Source organism: Anopheles darlingi, chromosome 3 (genome assembly GCF_943734745.1).
Source record: "Anopheles darlingi chromosome 3, idAnoDarlMG_H_01, whole genome shotgun sequence".
Classification (NCBI taxonomy): domain Eukaryota; kingdom Metazoa; phylum Arthropoda; class Insecta; order Diptera; family Culicidae; genus Anopheles; species Anopheles darlingi.
Window position 1 is genome coordinate 58,539,542 of NC_064875.1, and position 21,201 is coordinate 58,560,742.

General features: G+C 52.6%; 2 protein-coding genes across 13 annotated transcripts in view; one reads left to right on the top strand and one right to left on the bottom strand.

The window, feature by feature from the left end:
• Positions 1-13,235, top strand: part of LOC125957848 (microtubule-associated protein futsch) — a 21,059-nt gene extending 7,824 nt beyond the window's left edge. For 6 of the 11 annotated variants that reach the window (XM_049690847.1, XM_049690851.1, XM_049690850.1 and 3 more), the window contains 5 exons: positions 1-696; positions 6,769-9,157; positions 9,392-9,627; positions 9,698-9,928; positions 10,000-13,235. The exon at positions 1-696 is cut by the window's left edge and continues 953 nt beyond it. In XM_049690847.1, the coding sequence (XP_049546804.1) occupies positions 1-696; positions 6,769-9,157; positions 9,392-9,627; positions 9,698-9,928; positions 10,000-12,202 (5,755 nt within the window). In that variant the 3' untranslated portion in view covers positions 12,203-13,235. Of the gene's footprint in view, positions 697-798; positions 1,659-1,708; positions 1,778-2,317; positions 2,599-3,554; positions 6,605-6,768; positions 9,158-9,391; positions 9,628-9,697; positions 9,929-9,999 lie in introns of those variants that run through there. The other 5 variants (XM_049690844.1, XM_049690845.1, XM_049690846.1 and 2 more) reach the window with 5 other exon arrangements.
• A 125-nt stretch (positions 13,236-13,360) lies between these two features.
• LOC125957861 (semaphorin-1A) overlaps positions 13,361-21,201 on the bottom strand; it is a 79,745-nt gene continuing 71,904 nt past the window's right edge. For both annotated transcript variants that reach the window (XM_049690867.1, XM_049690868.1), the window contains exons 4-8: positions 19,037-19,783; positions 17,876-18,934; positions 16,957-17,128; positions 16,622-16,874; positions 13,361-15,711 (exon numbers count right to left, since the gene is read on the bottom strand). In XM_049690867.1, coding sequence (XP_049546824.1) covers positions 15,682-15,711; positions 16,622-16,874; positions 16,957-17,128; positions 17,876-18,934; positions 19,037-19,783 — 2,261 coding nt within the window. In that variant the 3' untranslated portion in view covers positions 13,361-15,681. The remainder of the gene's footprint in view (positions 15,712-16,621; positions 16,875-16,956; positions 17,129-17,875; positions 18,935-19,036; positions 19,784-21,201) is intronic.

The following is a 21,201-nucleotide window of genomic DNA, read 5'->3' on the forward strand; positions in this document are numbered from 1 at the left end:
TCCGAAAGCGCCGCGCAAGAAGAAGGAACATCACTACGAAGACATCGAGTACTATCAGCCCCAGGATCAACCACCACAGGAAGTGTCAACGGCAACCGTCAGCGAACCGACGGGCGAGAAGTTGAAACGTCAAGAGCACATCCAAGAAGGCTTGGATCCAATTCTGGGAGAAATGCTTGGCAACGAGAAGATCAAGATATCGTTGCAGCTACAGGACGAGAAGTTCGTCGATGATATGTTCGGACGCCGGAAGCATCTCGATGAGATCCTGCAGCAATCATCCGAGGACGAGCGAGAACCGGTCGCCGGTAGGACGGTGATCGGTAGCAAGGGTCTTCTAGCTCCCATTTCTTCGATCGATTCAACATCGTCCGATGAGGAGGCACGCCGTACCACGCAGTTGTCCACTTTGGCCGAGGAGAGCGATACGGGCAGTGTCGACGGCGGTGGTCCATCGCCCGCCAAGAAGCAGGATTCACTGAAGGAAACCTCGGACTTACCACCGGTGGCAGAATGTAGCAAGGAGCTCGAGCTAACACCAGCAGAGGAGCATCTGCTCGCCGAACGGGAACAACAAAAGCAGCAACCAGCAGCTCGCACCGAGGAGCCTAAACCGAACGTAACAACGGAAGTCGCCACACCAGGATCGGTACCGGAACCGGAGTCGAAGGTTGACACTCGCTGGTCTAAAATGAGGTACGTAAAGGAACTTGGTATTCGCCACTTGCTTCGCTTGCCACGGTGCCGTGGCTGTTGCTGCTGCTCTAGCTCCAAGCATTAAGCTTCAACTAGTAGATTGGGGTAGTGGTTCCCGCTCAATCCGCACCGCGTGTCGCCGGTAGATATGAGCCAACAATGAGCCTACTACTTGCGTCAACCTGTACATACATGCTAAAACCACGGTAGATCGTTCGTCGGCGGTCCCGTTTACGCTAAGAATAACCCCATAAAGTACTCACTCACCAGAGTGAAGCCAACGTCGTTATTGTCGTCGTCGTTGTGGTCGTTGTTGTTGATGATCTATTTTCGTGGTTGAGCGAAACCATCCGTACGGAATGGCTCCCGCGACACAGACCAACCCTTGTGATCTCTTTCTCTCTGGGGATGTTTCGCAAAACATTATTCGCGAACAAGTTCCGGCGGATCGGTCACATCGGTAGTGGTCGGTGCGTTATAGGTGTGTTGGCTTAGCTCCTCTCATGAATGGGACTCGGAGCACGAAATTTGAGAACAGCCTTTGGTGGATGGTACGGTCTGTTAACTAGCGTTAACTAGCCGAACTACTTGCTGGGCGGGGTGGGTTGAATGAGTCAACTGAAGTCGATGTGTCGCAATGCACACGTCCCGTCCGTAGTCCGCTAAGTGTCTCCTGCAACATGATGCAGGTTTTTGGCACCTTCTAATGGATGGTAATCGAATGGTGGTACCATATCTTACCGGTAGGGGAAGGATGGTGTAGTTGTTGGTGCTGCTATTTGTCGGTCGAGTTCGGGCATAAGCCATGCCCGTGATTCGTTTCAAAGCGGCCTCAGTCTAGTGTTGGCGTAGGGAGGTGTGAGATTGACAGGTGAACTTATCTACCTTCCTACAGAACCCATAAACTCAAACTTTTTTGTGTGTAGTGAATAGTCGGAATAGTGTGTATGTGTACGCGTTGAGTATGATTGTCCAGTGACTGTGTTTTTTTTTTATATAAAATGCCTTTACTGTCAGCTAAAATGCAAATCCCTGTTTTGTAAATGGTCCCTCTCTTGAGAATGTCATCCAACTCTTCAAGGTTATTGCCGATCCTTGTCCTCCCGCCTTCTTATATCAATAGCAAGGGAATCTTAACTTTGCTACATTCCTTTGTCTCTCTGCCTCTCTCTCTTGATATCTCAACGCCTAAATATTCGCAAACCATGTCCACCGTCCACACAGAGCACAGTCCACCAAGTCGGTATTCATTGTAATGCACATTCCCCATATCGCCAACAACACCAACAACTACCACAACGACGACGACGTTGTTGTAGTGTGTTGTGAGATGCGACGATCATTCGTTAGAATTGATTGGAGGAGCAATCCTCCTTAGGTCCAAGAACAGGGAGGAGAAGCTCACTCAAGCTTCAAACAAATCGGCCAAGCGGTAGATCAGAGGCGCAAACAGCGAACGCCACGATCACGGTTGGACATCTTAAATATAGCCGCACGACGACGATGGACTGAGCGGTGTGGCCAACGACCAACCGATCGTCGTGGCCGTCGTCGTCGTCGTCGTGGTCGTCGTCATCATAAGCCGAACGGTCAGGATCGACTATGTCGAGCAAGCAGAACCACCAGCGGATATACTGCCAGTGTCGAACGGAAAATGTTGGCGTGCACAACAACGACGGTGCCGTCGTTGCTGGTGCTCGTACTGCTACTGTTGTTGTTGTTGCAGTGCTTCGACTGAAGAATCCGCGGCCGCGACACCCCAAGTCTCTCTTCGAACGATCGTTCTTCAGTTTTTCCACCATTTTTTTTCTTCTGTTGCTTTCTGGGATTCATTTCCCTCCCCCGTTCCAACCTTTGTGACGTTCCTGTGACACACACACACACAGTGTAGGGCATAGTGATGTAAGGGTTGGGGTGGGCAATCCTTTTTTAAACGCGATCAATCGAATCGATTAAAAAGGGAATCTGGAATAACTACATTTCAGAAGCTACTAGTGTTTGTGCGTGATGATCAGTGTGTGATCTATGCGGTTATTAGTGCAATCCTCACTAGTCAACAATGGATAGTATTTAGTGAACTAGAACGGCTTCAGGTGTTAAGTTGATATCCTGAAGAATTTTCGGACTCTAAATGGACTCGAAGTTGTACTCGAATGCCGCAAGTCAGTGAAGCGTTACATTTCCTAGATTAATGTGACCACTTGCGATACTAGTTTTTCTTGTGGAACAATCGAGAGTCCTTAAAGTACTTCTTCTTCTAGTGGTCGAGGCAGTTTTATCCATTGCCGTACACTTAAGAGTGGATGATGACCTGTATAGAACTGCCGAGAGGCCGTTAAGAGAGCGAAAGAGAGAGAGAGCGTTTCGGACGCCCAGAGCTCAGCCCTCGGCCCAGTCCAAAAATAAGTCCCTAGTGTCCCCGGTGTCCCCGCTTGACAAGTGAACGAAAGGGGCTAGTATTATAGTGTTCTCCTGCTTCTCTTTCACTCTCTCTTTCTTTCTCTGTTACTGCTGTATCTCTTTCATACACGCACATTGCTTGATCCTTTCGCGCTGCGTCAGCTGGGACACTAAAATAAAATCCGACACGATTCATGCCATGTAGGAGTACGGATCGTATAGGGACATCAAGGGATGTCATAAGTTAGTGATGTAGATCGTGTGATCACCGTGCGTTATAAGTATGATGATGCTGTGTCTACAATGTTAATGACAGGATGTGGCAGCATCCCGGAGAAGGTTGCCAAATAATTTGCCACCGCGGTCACACTTCCGGCCGGTTAAGGGCACACACCAAATGGGTTATATTGGTGAATTTTTTTTTGGTTTTTTTTCTCTCATTCCACACAAAAAAACAGCAAACGTGTACTGTTCCTATTCGTTCCTACGCACGCGTGAGAATAGTGTAAAGCAGTTGTTGAAAGGTCGTGTCACACGTGACACGTGTGAATTACCAGGAACCCAGTGGCACCATCCAGTTTGATACCATGTCGATGCAAGCACTAAACTCACAGACGTCCCAGCGGCGATCGTCGCTGCTCGAGCGTTACCAACCGAAAACCGGTTCACAGGACCCAATGTCGACGTCGGCGTCACTGGACGTGCACGCATCGCCCAGCATTACCAAATCGACAAGCCAGAGAAGTCTGCAGCACTCTTCGCTCCTGCAACGTTACCAACCGAAACCACTCGGAAGTGCTGGTGGCACTGGTGGTGGTAGCAATGTCGGAGCGGCCCCGAACGCTCAACTACCAAACCGTTCCTCTAGCCAGCGAAGCCTGGACCAATCGAAGCTCCTAAAGCGGTACTACCATCAGCCCAACTCTCTCGATGAGAATCAACCACCAGCGGGCGGGCAGGACGGAGCGAGACTTGGTGATGCGTTGTCGGCAAATGCCAACGATCAGCAACGCTACAGCAGCCAAAGGAGTCTGGAAAACTCGAAGCTACTCCAGCGCTACAATCCGACGGTGAACAACTCGCAAGAGTTTACCGGACTGTCGGTACGCGAGAGTACACCGGTGGCCAGATTTAACCGGGGCACCAGCCTCGAACCGGAGCGTGTCCAGCGTTCGTCACTGCTGTCCAAGTACACGCCACGGTTCGGTAAATCGCTCGATCGGAACCAAGCGCTGGAAGCCGCCAAGGGCTATGGAGCGGGGTACGGTAGTGAGCAGCATCTGCCCCATCAGCCGGCTTCCGAGCGGCCGGTACAAAGTTTGGCCTCATCACGCACCGAAATCGCTGACTATGGAGCGGATCATTTCGATTACTATCGGGACATACGGAGTCGATCGTCGAGCCTTTCGCGTGGTGGTCTTGCTGGGCGAAAAGGCGTAGCATCGGGCCGTGGTTCACAGCGAAAGCTTCCGGAACCAACGGAACCGGTCACTCAGGAAACGCTACCCATGGTTAGTGCTGTGGCAGAACCGGTACTGGGTAATATTGCGTCCGCCCTGCCGCTGCCGATGGTTAGCGTTGTACCACCGACACCGGCACCGGTCCAACAGCAGCAGCAGCCGTTGGACGCCAGCAGTAAGTCACCCTTCGATGGTAAGACTCTTTCGGTGACTTCAAATCAGAGTGCGGGAGTCCAGCCGGCACCGGCAATAACCGGACCACCGGTGAAGCCGATTCGTAAGGATTTGCAATCGGGAGGTAAAGGGCCAGTAGCACCAGCAGCAGGGGCAACACTAGGAGCATCTGGAATACCAGGAGCAGCAGGACCGACCGCGAACATCGTGAGTATAGCCATTCCCACCATCACCACGATACTCGCCGCACCATCCGTCAAGCAATCCGTATCATCCGAGCCACCGAAAGAACCCTCACCGCCATTGTTCAGCACCAGAGACCGCATGGATCATTACGGAAGCGCTTCGAACCCGGACCCGGTTCGGGCGTCCAATCACAACCTTCATCATCCACAACGACCGACGACGACGACGTCACAGACGACGACGAATACGCTGCAGCTACCCGGTATAAGCGATATGAGCAGCCGCCGTAGCATGACTGACCTGAGAAACTTGCCACCAACTCCAACCACTAAAAATACCCTCGCGAATGACAATCTGGACGACCTGACCGAGTTTACCGATCGTGCGGAACTGAGGAAGCTAGCCACCCAACGGCACCAGCATCCGGTTAAGCATGGGCTAGCGGATGCGTTCGAGCAACTGGCCGCCTTCACCATCCCCCAGGCGATAGAAGGTGACGATATGGAGGAACGGATCGAAGCGTTACCCCCGGATCGGAAGCTAAAACGCCGAGACTTTACCTACCATCCAACGTTCGTACCGAAGCAAAACGTCACGCCAGCGACCGGTGCGACACTGACCGTACCCGGTACCACCGCCGGTCCCTCCCTGCTCGATAGCCGTCGCAGTACGGCCAGCACGCAGTCGAGCAAACAGGCCGAAAACGAAGAGAAACGCCGGCAAGCAGCGGAAGAAAAGCGCAAACGTGATGAGGAGCGCCGTCAGCGCGAAGCGGATAAGCGTGCCCACGACGACCAGGAACGGCAACGCAAGGAGGAGGAAAAGCGACGCAAGGAAGAGGAGAAGCGTGCCCGGGATGAGGAAGACCGGTTGCGAAAGGAAGACGAGCGCCGGCTGAAGGAAGAGGAAAAGCGAGTGAAGGAGGACGAAAAGCGTCGTGAGCGCGACGAAAAGAAGCGGCTAAAGGACGAAAAGAAGAAGACGGCCGCTGCGCTGAAGGCCGCTGGCAAGGGTGGTGCTCCGGGCAGCTCAACGGCAACCAACGATGCCGCAATAGCAGACACCACCGAGGAAGAGATGATAGACTTGGCGAGCCATCTCGATCACTACAGTGTCGCGGCGACCATGCAGACGCAGCAGTTACAACAGGCACAGCAGCGCAGCACCTCGCTCGGTCGTCCTCGATCGGGTGGAACTCCTTACGGAAGTCAGGGTGCGCTGGGTTCGTCCGCACGTGGTCTATCAAACAGCTACCAAAGCCTAGACCGTGGTACAAGTGGCGTCGCTTCCGTCAACCGAAGTCAATCGAAGCTTCTCCAGCGATACGGTCCTAGGGCGGGCTCACAGGAAGCCATCAGCTCGTCGCTTGGGTCTGGCGCTGGCACTGGCACTGGGTCGGGATCGGCGAAGGAACATCATAGAAGTCAGGGAAGTCTGGACTTCCGTAGATCGAATAGACCGTCATTGTTGGATAAATATACGCCCAGGCCGTTGAGTGCGTCGACTGCCGTTGCAGCTGGTGGTCAGCAGCAGCAGCAGCAGCAACAACCGATGGTTGGTGCCGATCCGCGAACTAGATCCACCAGCCAGCGTAGCCTGGACAGTGCTCGTCTGGAGCGTTCCTCGCTGTTGCAGCGCTACAAACCGACTGGTGGGGATGCTCCGAGGCGCGATCCGTACGAGCATCGGTAAGAGCTTAACAGAACCGGGGAATAGGGTGTGGGATATTACGATATCTAAGTATGCGTACGTGTGTTTCGCTTCAATGGCTTCTAAGCAGCATTCTAGTAACAGCGTAGTCGTTGACAATGACCTTGGTAACATGTTCTTTTCCCTTTTTTTTCTCTCGTAGTGATCACGAGTACGAGCCCATCGGAGAGCCGGTCCCCGGTTCGCGATTACAGCCAGCGGATGGACAGCAGCGTAAGCTTTCGAACTCCTCGTTCCTGCGCGTTCCGGCGGGCGATGAAGGTGATACGGTCAGCATGGAGGAGTTGCAGAAGTCGATCGAGGATCGCTTCTTTAATCAACCATCGTCGGATGCTGAGGCTGCCGGCGGCGTGTCCTCGGTGCCTGCTACCGGTGAGGGGGTTGAGGGAGCCACAACTGGTGCTGCGACCGATGAACCGAAGGCGAGCAAAATGAAGGCAGCCATGGCGAAGGCACAGAGCAGTGGCAAACAGGCGATGGCAAAGGCCCAGGAGAGCGGTAAGCAAGCCATGGCCAAGGCGCAGGAAGGTGGCAAAACGTTGCAGAAGAAGCTGATGCAGCAAACGGATCGCTTCAAGACGAAGATGTCAAACATTAAGCTCAAGAAGGATGGCAAAGACACTGCCGCTCCGCTCGCTAGCCCCGAGGTGGTTACGACGCCCGAACTGGAGAAGCTAGACTTTACGCTGGCCGTACCGAAGGATGAAGTGGAGCAGCCTGAGGCCGAGGTGGCATCTGCTGCTGCTACTGCGGAGAGTCCTGAAGTGGTGGCTGCCGAGGAGGAACAGGATGGTGCCACCGCTGATGCTAGCGCGAAATCGGGCAGCAAATTTGCGAAGCTCAAGAACATCCACATGCCCAAGATACAGAAGCCAGACTTTAAGCGTCCTGATTTCAGCAAGATCTCCAAACCTAAAATGCCCAAGCTGCGCGGTCCGGACATGTCCAAGTTTAAGCGACCGGAAATGCCCAAATTCCTCACGGAGAAGCCAGACTTTGGCAAAATGTCTGAGAAGATGAAGCTGACGCGCAGTAAATCGATGAAGGAACCGTCACCATCTGCCGCTACCAGTGCTGCTTCACCGTCGGACGTCTCGACACTGGGACCGGTCGATGATGCAGGTGGACGACCGGCCACGAAGATCAACTATACCGACTTTAGCACGTACCCACGACTGTTCGATAAGTTTAAGCGCCAAAAGTCCGCGCCCAGTGGACAGGCTAGTGTGCGCGCCGGTACACCACCACCACTGGAGTTCACCAAGACCGCCAAGACCACGCGCGGCCAGGGACCGACACTGGTGTCACGCTGGACGTCCGAAAAGTCATCGGAGGATGCTGGTAGCAGCCGGTTCCTGCAGTACACCGGTAGCGAGCTGGATGATCGAGAGACATCCGTCGAGCGCCGTATGCGCCAGGAGTTGGAGCGAGCTGAATTCGAGGGCCCAGAACTGGTGGCTGTGACCGAAGAGCAGAAGCAGCTCGAAGAGTACGATAAGGAGAACCGTGAGATCCACCTGCTGTCGGCAGCACGGCACGATGAGTTCATGAAGCGCAAACCACCGATGGAACGCCAGGAGTCGGATCTGGCCTCGGAAGAGGAGAAACAGTTCTGGGCTAGCGCGCTCGGCCAGAAGATTCGCCAGAACATCGACATGAACAGTAACGATCTGGATTTGCTCGACGAAGAGGAACGGCTGCTGGTGGCCAAGGAGAACGACGAGATTGATCAGGAAGTTCGCGAGCAGGCTCAGTATCTGCTCGAGCTGAGCCGACAGCGGGCGGAGAAGGAGCACGAGCGACGCTCGTCCACACCCTACACCAACCAGGAATGCCAATCATCGGGCAGTTCCAGTGTGCGGCGCCGTAAGGGCGTACTGGAGGAGATCGACGATGATGAGTTCTTCCTGCGCCAGAAGGGCATCTCGAAGGATAACATTCAGATGGGCGAGTACATCAGTTCGGCCATCAAGGAGGGTTTGAGCCACCCCAAGAATGCGCTGGCCGATATGGACCGGTACGATTACTACGACGAGGATGCCGATGGTTTGCGGCGATACTATCAGCCTAGCTTCGAATCGGATGACGTTTCCAATCGGCAAGACTTCACCGACAGTTACCGTACGTTCCCACCGGATCGTCCGAATCGCAAAGCGAAGGGTAAGGCTGCGGCGACCGGGTACGACGAAGAGAACGATCTGGATCGCATCGAGACCGAGGAGCAGGACGATGAGCTGGCGTACTACGATCGACAGCGCCGTACGAAGTATGGTAGCGAGCAACCGCAGCTGCTACAGTCCGTGGCCACTCGCTACATGGATGACGAGTTCGAGGACGATGCTAGCTTGCGGCGTGAGGCGGGCGCCATGTTGGCCGGTTCGGTTGTACCACCGACGCCACCATCGAGACGCCGCAAGAAGCGCTTCCGTGATGTGACGCCCTCGGACGTAGACTCATTCGCCAACGCCGGCGGGTTCACCGCCGTCGGAAAGTCCATCTCCAATAACTTCATCGCCGGATCACTCCCCACGGTAATCCTTTCATTTAACTAATAGCCATTGCCCACCATTCCAGAGGACCCCTCGTGTAGAGAGACCTTCGACTCTAGACTCTAGGACACATCGTCGAACTGTGCTAACCGCTAACGATTGTTTGTTTTTTTCTTTTTTTTCTGCCGCTCATTTGGGGATTTTTCTTTGGGGGGCGGAACTCCGACCCGATCCGCTGGGCTGGGCTTTTCCTTTCTACTCCTTTCTCACTAGCAGAACGTCACTGTTCACCGTGCGGAGGTACCGCTGGCTCGGGAAGAAAGCTTCGGCACCATACCGGAACCGGCACCGAGACGTTCCCGTTCACGGTCTCAGCTCGGTTCGAAGATACTGAGCAACGATGATGATATGGATCGCGTTTCGCGTGGTGCTGAGTCACTGATCGGTGGCATCATCGATGCTGCACCAGGTGCCAGAGGATCATATCCGTACGAAGTTTCCGAAAACAACGGGTATGTAGCTGACCGGGCTCGTCCGTCCTCGTCTGTCGTCGTGGTCTAATCAGTGTTCTTCCTACACCAGCTATGCCACCGTACGTAAGGAAGCTCCACCGAGGCCACCGGCACCGATACGGCGCCGTAAGTCAACCCGGTCACTCGATGCAGCACCACCGTTGCGGCAGTTCAATACGCTGCCCAGCTACAACTACTCGGTGTCCCCCGTTCGGCCACAGCGTAACTATAGCACCATCAACCCGAACCGTCCACCACGTAGGAAGTCTGTCTCCAGTCTTACCGGCAGTCAGCAGCAGCTGTAAGTTTCTTAAACACTCAGCATATGTACTTCCTATGGACCATATCTGACGTCAGATCCTCTGTCCCCAGGAAACCGACCACCACCCAGAAGAACCGGGATGATGTAGGCCAGTATGAGGATGTGTTGGAAGGACCGGTGCCACCACAGCGTCCTCCACCACCAGCGATACAGCGGGACGTAGCGAACAAGATGAAAGACCGGCCGTTACCACCACCACCGCGTCCATCGCGCAAACCGCGGCGTCCCGATGGTACGGATCGTCACGATCTCGATGGTGGTGCCGAGCGTGTCGTCTCGGTCGACGCCGAGGAAGTGGATACGTCCACCCAGACCGATCCAGTTTCGGAAGACTTTGGCCTGGACGCTGAGATAGCGGCTGTTACGGAACAAGCGGCAGCAGCGGCGGCGGCGGCTGCAACGTCAAACCGTTTAGCCGATACGGAACAGCTCGAGGGAGCCCTGCATCGGTTCCGGGACGGTAACACCAAGGCACTGTCCGATCGGCCCAAGTCTTCGCGCTCCGGCAGCCGCCCAGAAACGCCGGCTTCGATTCTGATCGAACGCAAGGTATCGACACCATCGTTGGCCCACGAGTCCGTCGTCGAGGCATCGCTGACCGTGCAACCGCTCGAGGAGTTTGACGATGATCAGTACATAGCGGAGCTGGTGAAGAAGTATGTCTCGGATGAGGCACGCAAACCCGAACCAAGGCGAACGGTAGATGAGCGACGCTTGCGCAAGAGTACGAGCAGCCTCGGACGGGAGGAAGAGATCCGCCCGGTGGAGACGCTCGGTACTTCACTGCGTACCCCGACGATCCGTTCGACGAGTCGCACATCTGTCGATGGTCGACTGTCGGCCGCCACGCCCGAACCACTGCGCAACGTTGAGATTTCGCCCACGGTTATTGAGGAAATCGTCGAGCGACTGCGCACGACCGAACAGCACCACATCGACGAGCTGCACAAGTTGCACCAGCAGCAGCTCGAGGATTTGCGCCAACAGCACGAGGCACAGAAACGGCTGCAGGAGCAACGGCTGGAGGAACAGCAGCGTCAGCTGCTAGAACAGCAAAGCCAACAGCTACACGAAACGCAGCAGCTCAAGGAACAGATTCTGCAGCAGCAGGAACACCAGAAGATGCTGCTGGCTCAGCAACAGAACCAACAGCAACAGCTGCTGGTCGCACAGCAGCAGCAGCAACTGCTGATGGAACAACAGGAGAAGGAGCGTGAGTTGCAGCGTGAAAAGGAACGCGAACTGCTACGGGAGCGTGAGCAGGAGCTGGAACGCGCCCGGGAGCGCGAACGGGAGCTGCATCTGGCCCGTGAGCTAGAACTGCAGCGTGCCCGTGAAGTGGAACAGCAACGAGCTCGAGATCTCGAACAGCAAAGGATACGCGAGATGGAGCTGCAGAGGGCACGCGAACAGGAACACCAGCGATTGCGTGAGCTCGAGATTCAGCGCGCGATCGAAGCAGAACAGGGCCGTCAGCGAGAGCTGGAGCTGCAGCAAAGGGCTGCACAGGCAGCAGCCTCAGCAGCAGCAGCAGCAGCAGCATCTCAGGTCGTTGCCAAGGAAACGGAAGCTGCGGCACCGCGGAATGAAACGTCAAACGATGCTCAGCAGCAGCCAGCAGTGGAAGAAAAGCAGCAGCAGGCTGCGGAGGTCTCAGTAGATGTAGTAGATGGTGTTGCGATTGCTACCGCGACTGAGCTACCACCAGCAGCGGCAACTGCGACAGGATCCGCAGCCCCGCCAGTGCGACCACCTCTACCAACACTGCCACAATACGCTTTCCATCCCGATTACCTAGCCTACGGTATTCCTCCCGCAGCCGCCTCACCATACCTACTGCGACCGAGCAGTGTGCCATCGGAGGAGGACGGTATGACCCCGTTGGCCCCACAACGCCGCCGACGTCATCTTCGTTCGAAGCGTGAATCCACCTCGGAGGACGATCAGCATCAACAGCGTGAACAGCAACAGCGCCGCCATCGACACAGCACCCGTTCGCCCGAACCCTCGATCCCATCGCTCGGTGGCCAGCTGGTGCGGGCCTGTGGTAACTCGTTACGCCAAACCGGTGATGATCTGATGGCGATGCTGCGGGCTAGCAGCAAGGATGAGAACAAGCGCGATCTACATATCGCCATCATCATTCTGATCGTGATCGTGGCCGGCCTGATGGCGCTCGGTATGAGCGGCGAGAAGGCGGTTCACCATCACCATTGGGATTACTTCAGTCCACCGGGCCATGGTGCTGCTTAGAGTAGTCGCGGCACGCGGCTGCAAAAGAGTTTCGAGTTTATGAGTTTAGAAACGCATTTGACACTTGGCCACATCCTTGGCCACCGTCACCACCATCACTACCATATCACCTTGAGATCACTAGTAGTGTTAGTAGATAGATTTGGCACTCTTCTGCACTCTTCACTTCAGGCGGCACCCCCTTTTGCCGGTGGCCGGTTCACATAACCTCACTTTGCGTATCAGTAAGTTATGTTGGTCCACGTTACGTAAGGAGTTCGTGTATACCGGGACAGCCCGTCCGTACGAGCGGTTTACTACAGCTGCGATACCAAAAAGAAGAAAAACAAGGAAAGCAATACGGGAACTGACCATCCTGCTCAGTTCCAGCAAAACAGCGCGATCCGGTGGACGTTTTCTGTTAGGTTCTAGGAGGTTTCCTTTGTTCCAGTGTTTTTCGTTGCTTACTTTTATGTTGTTTTCGGTTCCATTTTGTTCCCGTGTCTTTTTCTTTTGTTTTAAATCTGCGTTCCGATGCTCGGTCGCGCGGTCGTCATGCGTTGGGTGGACAAAAACCCCTCGCTCGCACCCGCCGGCGAGCAAGCCGATAGAGTTTGCATCTAGTCATATAGTCGGTACACGCGTTGTTAAATGTCATGTTGTTGATGCCTTACCTTACAATCGAATCATCAAAATCGAAATCGAATACTATTACTACTACTTGCCAATTTGTTTGGAAGAATCTTACAGAGGGCCACTGTTGCCTCTGGTTTGTATCTTATTTGTTGTCTTTTTCGAAAGTGAACTGTTACACACAGTTCAGTTGGGTTTTGAACGATGAGAAGAGATAGCGGGCGAGAAAGGTAGTTTTATAAAAATCTGAATAGCGTTGCATTGTATTGTTGTAATTATTAATTACTGGCTATAAATAACGGACCAACTGCTCGTACTGCGCGTGATCGCCAGAAAGGGCAAGCAACAGTCCGGTTATTTATCGTGAATTAATAATTGGATTCGCTACTTTTAATACTTACAGACGATTAAACACTCTTCAATCGAATATCTGCCGTGTTTTCTTTTGGTTGCATTTCATTCAAATCCGAAACTGGAGGGAAATACTTCTCGATGACGATGCCTATCCGGATGCCAAACCGAACATCAACAACGCACTTCCTTAGGATTTTCATCTTTATTTTTCAATTTCTCTCGCATATATACAATATCCGGGACTCTCCTGTTGGTACAGATTGTTTGTTCTTTTGCTCTAAATATAATAATAAGCTCTATCTAAAAACGTTTTGTACCTAAATACGTGTTACATGTGCTTCCTGCGCTGTCGCCGTCTGCACGTGCCTCTTGATCGCCGATCTCAACCATGCTCGAGTCGCAATTTAATAATAAAATGATGCGAAAAATGTACAATTCCGTTTCCTGCCACGCTTTCTGGATTTGATCTGAGAGCATTCGCCTCATGGATCGTCGAGGCGATGGCAACCTCGCGGCAGGGATTTGACAACATAAAATGCTTCTTACTAACGCGTACGCAGGAGTACGTGGAGAGTTTCCCTGGAGTGTGTAAAAATTAAATTAGTCCATTAAAAAATAATAAAACGTTCAACAAGCACACACACTCTCTCTCATACACATGCGCGCACACTGCTTCGAGCTTCGAGTGGCTGCTGCACGCCACTCGAACAAGTAAAATGGAGAAAATAACTAAAATACTCATACTTTATCACATTGTTGGCGCGTGCTCCATGTTTGCATTACGCGTTTTTCATGCTCGAGAGTAGATCGCTTAAACCCTACCCTATTCGTTTCGACTTTTTCCCTAACAGTTTTCGGTGGCTGCTGGCTGTAATGCTTGTTAGGCTGAGACCGTGGTTGAACAGTGGGTTGCATAGATGCCCTGTACAGAGCCCTGTAATGTCGGACCTCGGAGTGTGCACATCAATTGGACAAACAAAGGAACCCCCTTCTGGTGCTTCTCTGCATTCGCTGACGTACAGAATTATTTGTTAAAAACGAAACCGAAACGAAACAATAATCTGGTGGGACAAACTTACGATAAGTGAATATTAAACAAAATAATAAAACCCTAAATATGATGCGCTCGTGTGCGAACACGAGGGGACGGAGGAAGGGGAAGTGTCTAGAGAGTATTGAGATATACTCTGGAGAGTATTTCTTGATTCGAGATTCTTGAGCAATCCGGAGCAGCAGCCCTTCCTTTACCGATCTCTACTATCAGCAGCAGTGTGTGTTTGTGTGGCGTACATGAGGCTATTCCATATGCTGCATGTAAGCTCATCGTATCGTATTAACCTAAATTGATGATCGTCTGCGAGACGATCACGTGTGTCACTGTTGGGCTCTCTGTCTCTCACTTTCGCTGCGCACGTAACGAATTTAAAGTAAAAACAGTTTTAAAATATTTAGCTACATTCGTGCCCTATACCTTATTGCTTTTGTGATTGACGTTCAGATAGATATGTACAAGGGATCTGCTTCTTCCTTCTGCTACTACTACCACTATTACTGCTATGGATGTTTCGCAAATATGGATGTCATTAATGTAATGAAAAAAATCAAAGATCAATTCCATGATTGCTTCCCCTTAAAACCTACGCCCGGTGCGCTTGCACCTCTCCTCCTCATCCTCACTCACATCATCATTCATTCGTCGTCATGCGAGTGCCACACACATTTCCTATCGCTTACCCCATAGAGTACCTAGTACGAGCTCTGCTCGCGTTGTTGTATTGGAACGCATCATAAGTTTACGACATAAAGGGGACCTCCTGCTTGCTTGCTTGCTGGAGTCGACCCCGAAAGACGGCGAAGGGGAGGTTCCGGTTCTGGGGAGTATAAAAAATCTGAAAATCAAATCCTACTCCCGGGAATCCTCGTTCCTAACTATTGCCTGCCACTCGATCTCGTTTGCTTTTAAGGCCTCTGCTATTTTGTTTCCTGTTCCTTCTTAAGACACACTACGATTTGATGGGATGCACACTTATTGATGGCTGTGGTGGGGCGAAAGGCGATCCCTCTTTCCCTTCGATGCTGATCTGTTCGATCGTGGAGGCCATCTGGTTTTGTTTTTGCAAGAAGAAGGGTTTGTGCTAGGCACACAGTCTCACTCTCGTGTCTCATTATCGCGCAATCGCGTCTCGATCTTCTCGCACCAACTTATCTCAATTGCTCCTCCCTGTTCATTGCTTGCTTCGTTTTCTTACTTTTATCGTTCTCGGTGGCGGTGGTGCGGTTGTCGGTTGCCATGGTGCATGGGGCGATTCGACTGGATCATACTTCTTGCTTCGTTCGTTCGTTCGTTCGTTCGTTGCTCTTAGATGACACACGGACTCAGTGGTAGGTGTCATTACGCATATCTTACTGTCTTTCCCTCTTTTCTACTATCTCTCCCTTTCTCTCTCTATGTCTGCTTTGCTGGCCGGCTGCCTTTGACCCTGGCTCTAAGAGCGGAACAAGCGCAGTCGTTTCTACGGTTTAAAGGTCTTCAAGTGGCGCGTCTGTAGGTACGGTAACGGGGAAAAACAGAATGGTTGCATGGTTAAACAAAATCAAAATGGCTGCTACGCGTGTTGCCGTTAATTGTAGCCGCATCCTCCTCGTGCACATGCTTCAAAGGAGGATTTTGGAGGAAGGACAATGTTGCAGTTGCGTCCTTTAAAGAGGTGTTATTGCACAGGATAAGCACCAGCCGTGGTAAGCAGAGATGCTGCAGATAGCAGCAGATAAGAGGCGATGATTTTCGCGCGCGTGATGTGCAAAGCGTTATGCGAAATAAAGGAAAGATGGAGACCCTCTGGGACTCCGTTGTGTTAACTAGTGGACGGATAGAAGCTTCATCAATCGCGCAAACATAGTTTCGCGAAGCGTAGTTTCATGCGTAGTTAAGACAAGGTAGGCCATTCCCATTCACCAGAGCAACCATCTGTGGACTGCTTGGTTTAATTTTTGGGTTGTACAGTATCCAAAATCGAACGACGGTGGAACAGAATGGGCCTCCAATCACCAAACGGAAGCCAATGGACTTCAGTTGCAGTGAGAAAGTGTTATGCACAGACAGAAGAAAGTCGAGAGTAGAATGCATCAGGAAAGTTACCAACCACCGAGTAAGCGTCACGTGACAGAGCCACCGTGTGTGTAGAGCATAAGAAGAAGAAGAAGAAGTAGTAGAAGTAGATCCAGCCTCTCTCAGTGTGAGTTGTCAGGGAGCCACCAATCCCACAAACACCTAGCCTCACAGCCCGCACACCGGAACGGGACGTGGAAATCCGCGGCGGAGACGGACAACGCTGTCTTCCATCACGCTGACCGGCAGCAGCGATGCGTCGGCGTGTCTGTTACCCTCGCCGCGGTCCCCACCGTCCCTACCCTTGCTAGTGGTGGCCACCTCTAAATGTAGGTCTTCTTCACCTTCTGCAGCGTGCCCATGCCCTTGCTGATGTCCTTCTCGAGGTTTTCGGTCGAGTTCTTGCACTCGACGCTCCGGTCCTTGTAGTCGAAGTCGATGTTGTCCTTGCAGTTGTTCTGATGGTGCTGCTGTAGCTGCTGCACGATCGCCTGCTGCTGGGTGTGGTACTGGTTCGAGGTGTTCATCAGCAGGTTCACGTCCTTACCGCTCGTTCGGTTCTGCGAAAGCATACTCAGGCTGCTCTTCCCGTTGTGCCTGTGGGGAGGAGGAACAGGATCAGTACACTCTGTAATCCGTTTGGGGAGAAGCTAAGAGAAAGAGAATCAAAAACACTTACCAGCTCAATTGATTCCGGTGCTCGCACCCCGAAAGTGACTTTTTTATAAAGCTATGTCTGGTCAGCATGTAACCTATCCCCATCCCGATGAACAGTATGATCACGGCGACCAGAACGTAAACCCACAAATTGACCGACGCCATTTGCAGTGTGGCCTCGTTCACCAGCGTATCTGCAGGAGAGACAAAGGAAGGGGAAATTGGAGAGGAGAATGCAATTAAAGAAACCGTTCGTTCATAAAACCGCGATAATGCAAAGCAAAACAAAGGGTCCGAATTTATAACCTCAACATGACGCCGACAGCGTCGTGCACCGTCGTCAAATTGTCACCATCAAAGCGACGCAGCAAGCGGCGTTCAATTCCCGGTGAATGGCGGCGTTGAATGCACAAAAATATATCGCTTCACAATTCACCGTTGCGTGGCAGGCGTTTTGCAAAACTAAAAACACAAATTGGCCTGCCGATGTGGCCACTACCATGGTTGTCACCTAGCCCCAAGGCGGTCAGGAAATGGGGAAAATAAGGCGAAGCGAAGGAACAAAAATAATAATAAAATGCATTCACAATTCCACAGAGCGGGCGGGCGGCCCGCCAACCCTGCTAAGTCAAATAGCGCGCCTAGCCTGAAAGTAGGCCGCGACGCCACATTGTGCCAAAACAAACCCACACGACAACGCGATGAGCGCGCGCGTTGCTTTTGCTGTCGTGTGCTGAGCCACGCGATTGAGAGTGAATGTGTTGTCGCCACCGCCTTGGGGGGTGTGGTGTTTCCATTCATGACGTGTCACACATGGGAACAACACCCTAACTAGCTTTCGATAACCCAACAACATCGCAACGCAACACCTTCACGCCAAGGTGCCAATGGACCAGCTCTACTCAACTGTGCTCTGCGTTTGGCACTCACTGTCCGCTTACCTGTTTTGCTGTGGTACTGGTGCGTGTTGATGATCCGATTCGTTAGATCGTCACCTTCGATCGAAGACATTGAAATCTCGTTATCGATATCCTCTGGTCCGACCGATGCCACCGTTCCATGGTTGGAGTGCACGATCAGTACATTACGTTGATCGTACGTTTTGTCCGGTTTCTCCACCGCACCCGATCCATCGACGCGCGTATAAACATCATTGTCCTCGTACGGATGTACCGCCTGATGCTCCTGGTGATCGTACTTCCGGCAGATCTCACCAATGCGCTCCCCATCCAATCGCTGATAAAACTGATCGATCGGTGCACCGGACGAGCGCACCTCCTCGATCGTCTTGCACTCCCGGTTCTGATCATCCCAGACACAGTACGGATCCTGCAGATCCAAACACTTGCGGCACGTCTTGAAACCGTGCTCGTGGCAGGTGTGCAGCGGCAGTGTAACGATCTTGCCCGCTCCAATCACGATCAGTGCCGAGTTGCGCTTCGAGATGGTCAGCTCACTGATCTTGGTACCGGGTGGGAACGCTTGCGTTTCACTGATCACCACCGTCCGCACATCGTCCGATGTGTTCGCCGACAGGATGTTAACGAACTTGATCACCTTACCATCGTTGGTACCGACGAAAATCACATCGTACCGGAGACCATCCAGGGCTAGTACCTGCGGATCAACCGCAATCGCCGATAGACGATAGTAGAGACTGACGCGCGTAAAAACGGGCCGACTGTGCAGTGACCGGACAGCACTGTCCATCAGATTGTTTGACTTTACGAAATTCACAGACGCCTTCGGCAGTGTGCGGCTATCATCGACGCACTTGCCAGGACGCGGTTCCGGTACGGCACTCTGCGGTACCTGCAGCCAGTTGGAGTGAATGTCTCGCTGTGCCTTGAAGGGGCCCTCGAACGCTTCCAGTATGTCCTGCACCGAAAAGGCACACACGGCCGAACCACCGATCGCATTCTCCGGTGTCGTCATGATGGCGTAGATGATCTGGTTCCTATCACCACCGTACGTTCCATTGATCGTCTTCGTTGTAGCCTCTGTTGTGGAGAAGGGGAAGAGAATAAAAGAGAGAGAGAGAGAGCAGGTGTGAAAAGGGAGTCCCAGATAAGCTACTCCAAGAGAGGGTCAGCGGTACTTACGTAGTTCATCGAAGTAGAACGGATACTCGCCCGGGATCGAACAGTTCAGGCGCGCCTTCAGGTACGATGTCCAACGATCCTGGAACGGGTACGGTCCACCCTTGTCGTTCTTGCAGACGCGTGCCACACGCGAGTAGATCGCTTTACCACAGTTCATGTACTCGATCGCGACCTCACGGAAGAAAAACATCACGTACCCGTTATGCTCGATCGCGCTGACGAACGCGGGCTGGTTGAGCTGCTTGCTATCGTAGTGCTCGGTACGTTGCGTCTCCCGATAGATCAGGGCATCGGCACCGGAAAAGTCAGCCACGGTCGCCGAATACAGCTGACCATCGCTCGTGTACACGTAGGTACTGTTATGTTGCGGATTATAAGGGCAGCGTCCCTGCGCTTCCTGCTCGTTGTTGTCGTACACGATCGTCCCATTGCTCGGCAGCACATTGTAATACCGGCACAGTGGCTTGTAGGAGTTGGTACCGCACACCATCAACCGATTCGGAGCGACGCGCGCAAACACACGAATGTAATTCTGACAATCCGGTTCCTGTTTACCCTTCAGGATGCACAGTTCCCGATGGGCGTCGGACGAGGGCCACACGATACGCTGACCGTTCAGCTCTACCAGCTGCTCGATCGAGATGTTGTAGACCGCATTCCGTGCCCCGATCAGCAGCGTATCCTCGTTCTGATCGAGTAGCTTGAAGTGATCGCTACTGTTACCGAAGAACGACGGAACTGAGGCATCTGTAACCAGGGAGAAGAAGGAAGCATTGCGATGAGTTATGCGTTAGATTGATCATCAAGGGTATGGTACAAATGGTATCAATCGTGATCAATGATGCCCTTTAATTCAGCGCCCTTTCGCACTGGTGATGAGGAATCGACTTGGTATTTCCGTTACTCTCAAGTGCTTCTAGCGCCACCGTTGAGTTAAAAGCGACCACAAAATCCGTATCGAATGTTCCCCGTGGATACTCGAAATTGAATTCAATTCGCTCGCATCTCACGTCAACGTTACGAGCTTTCATTCCAATATTTGATATTCTATCAAACTCCCCTTGGGTTGGCCTAGCTCTACGAAAACAAACTGGGCGGTGGTCGTTACTGTAAGCTCGTTCGATTGGAAGAAATATTAATATTCATCGAATCAGGTTCTTTTTTTTTTCGTTTGGTTCGTTACGGTCATCCATTTGGCGATGACTGGTGATTAGTATTCAGATTCCGCTTTCTTTCGGGATCGGTGCTGCCATTGTGCTCGTTGCGTGTCTCGTCGCAACGCTTGTCAATTCGGAACGTCGTATGGGCCACCTAGTAGCGATCGCGACGAACAAGATCCCGTCGATACCCGCGACGTCGAATTGGGGGGGCAGCAGCATCATCCAGTCCGAATGTCCGATACACATCGAACGCTTGGTTGACATTTGACAAACGGACAGTCACTTCATCGAGAGGAGAGAGAATGTGATTTGTCGATGAGATATATGGCACCGTAGGCCCCGTAGCTCCGGTCTTTACTTCTTTCTTCCTTTTCACCTTTCTACTGCGTTTGCGTCTATGCTAGAAGGTACACACATACACACACGCAATACATAAAACTGGCTACGAGGCCCAATGGACTAATGGGTCATCATGGCTTTGGGTCGCCCGTGAGGCGTGCCTCCATCGACACCGAGGTGAAAGTCGAAAGGAGAGTCCAGCAGCGCGCCACACTAAGCAACACCCGGCACAACACCCCGTACTAGCCAGGGTTAGCGTTTGATGCTATGCTAAGCAGCATCCAGGGTGGCGCGCACTGTCACGTGACCCACTTCCACGGGAGATGACGACGACGACGCCGTCGCCACCGATCAGAAGTTGTCTCCGGTTCCTTCTCCGTGATTCCGTGTTTTCGATTATCATTTTTCGGTCGACAATGTGCGTAGCACCACCACGCGGCTAGACGCGGGGATAGATAGATAGACAGATAGAGGTACAACTCAGCCGGTGATAGCCATCTACACGGCGCGCACGATCGTCTGTAGATCCGTAGCGCATTTCAAATTCATCATCAGTGACGATGTTGCCGAGAGCTGGAGCGAGGAACGAGAGAACAGTTACAAACGCAGACCAAACAGAACACACGCTAATGAGGCCAACGTCAGGGAAGCAGCAGCGGTAGCAGC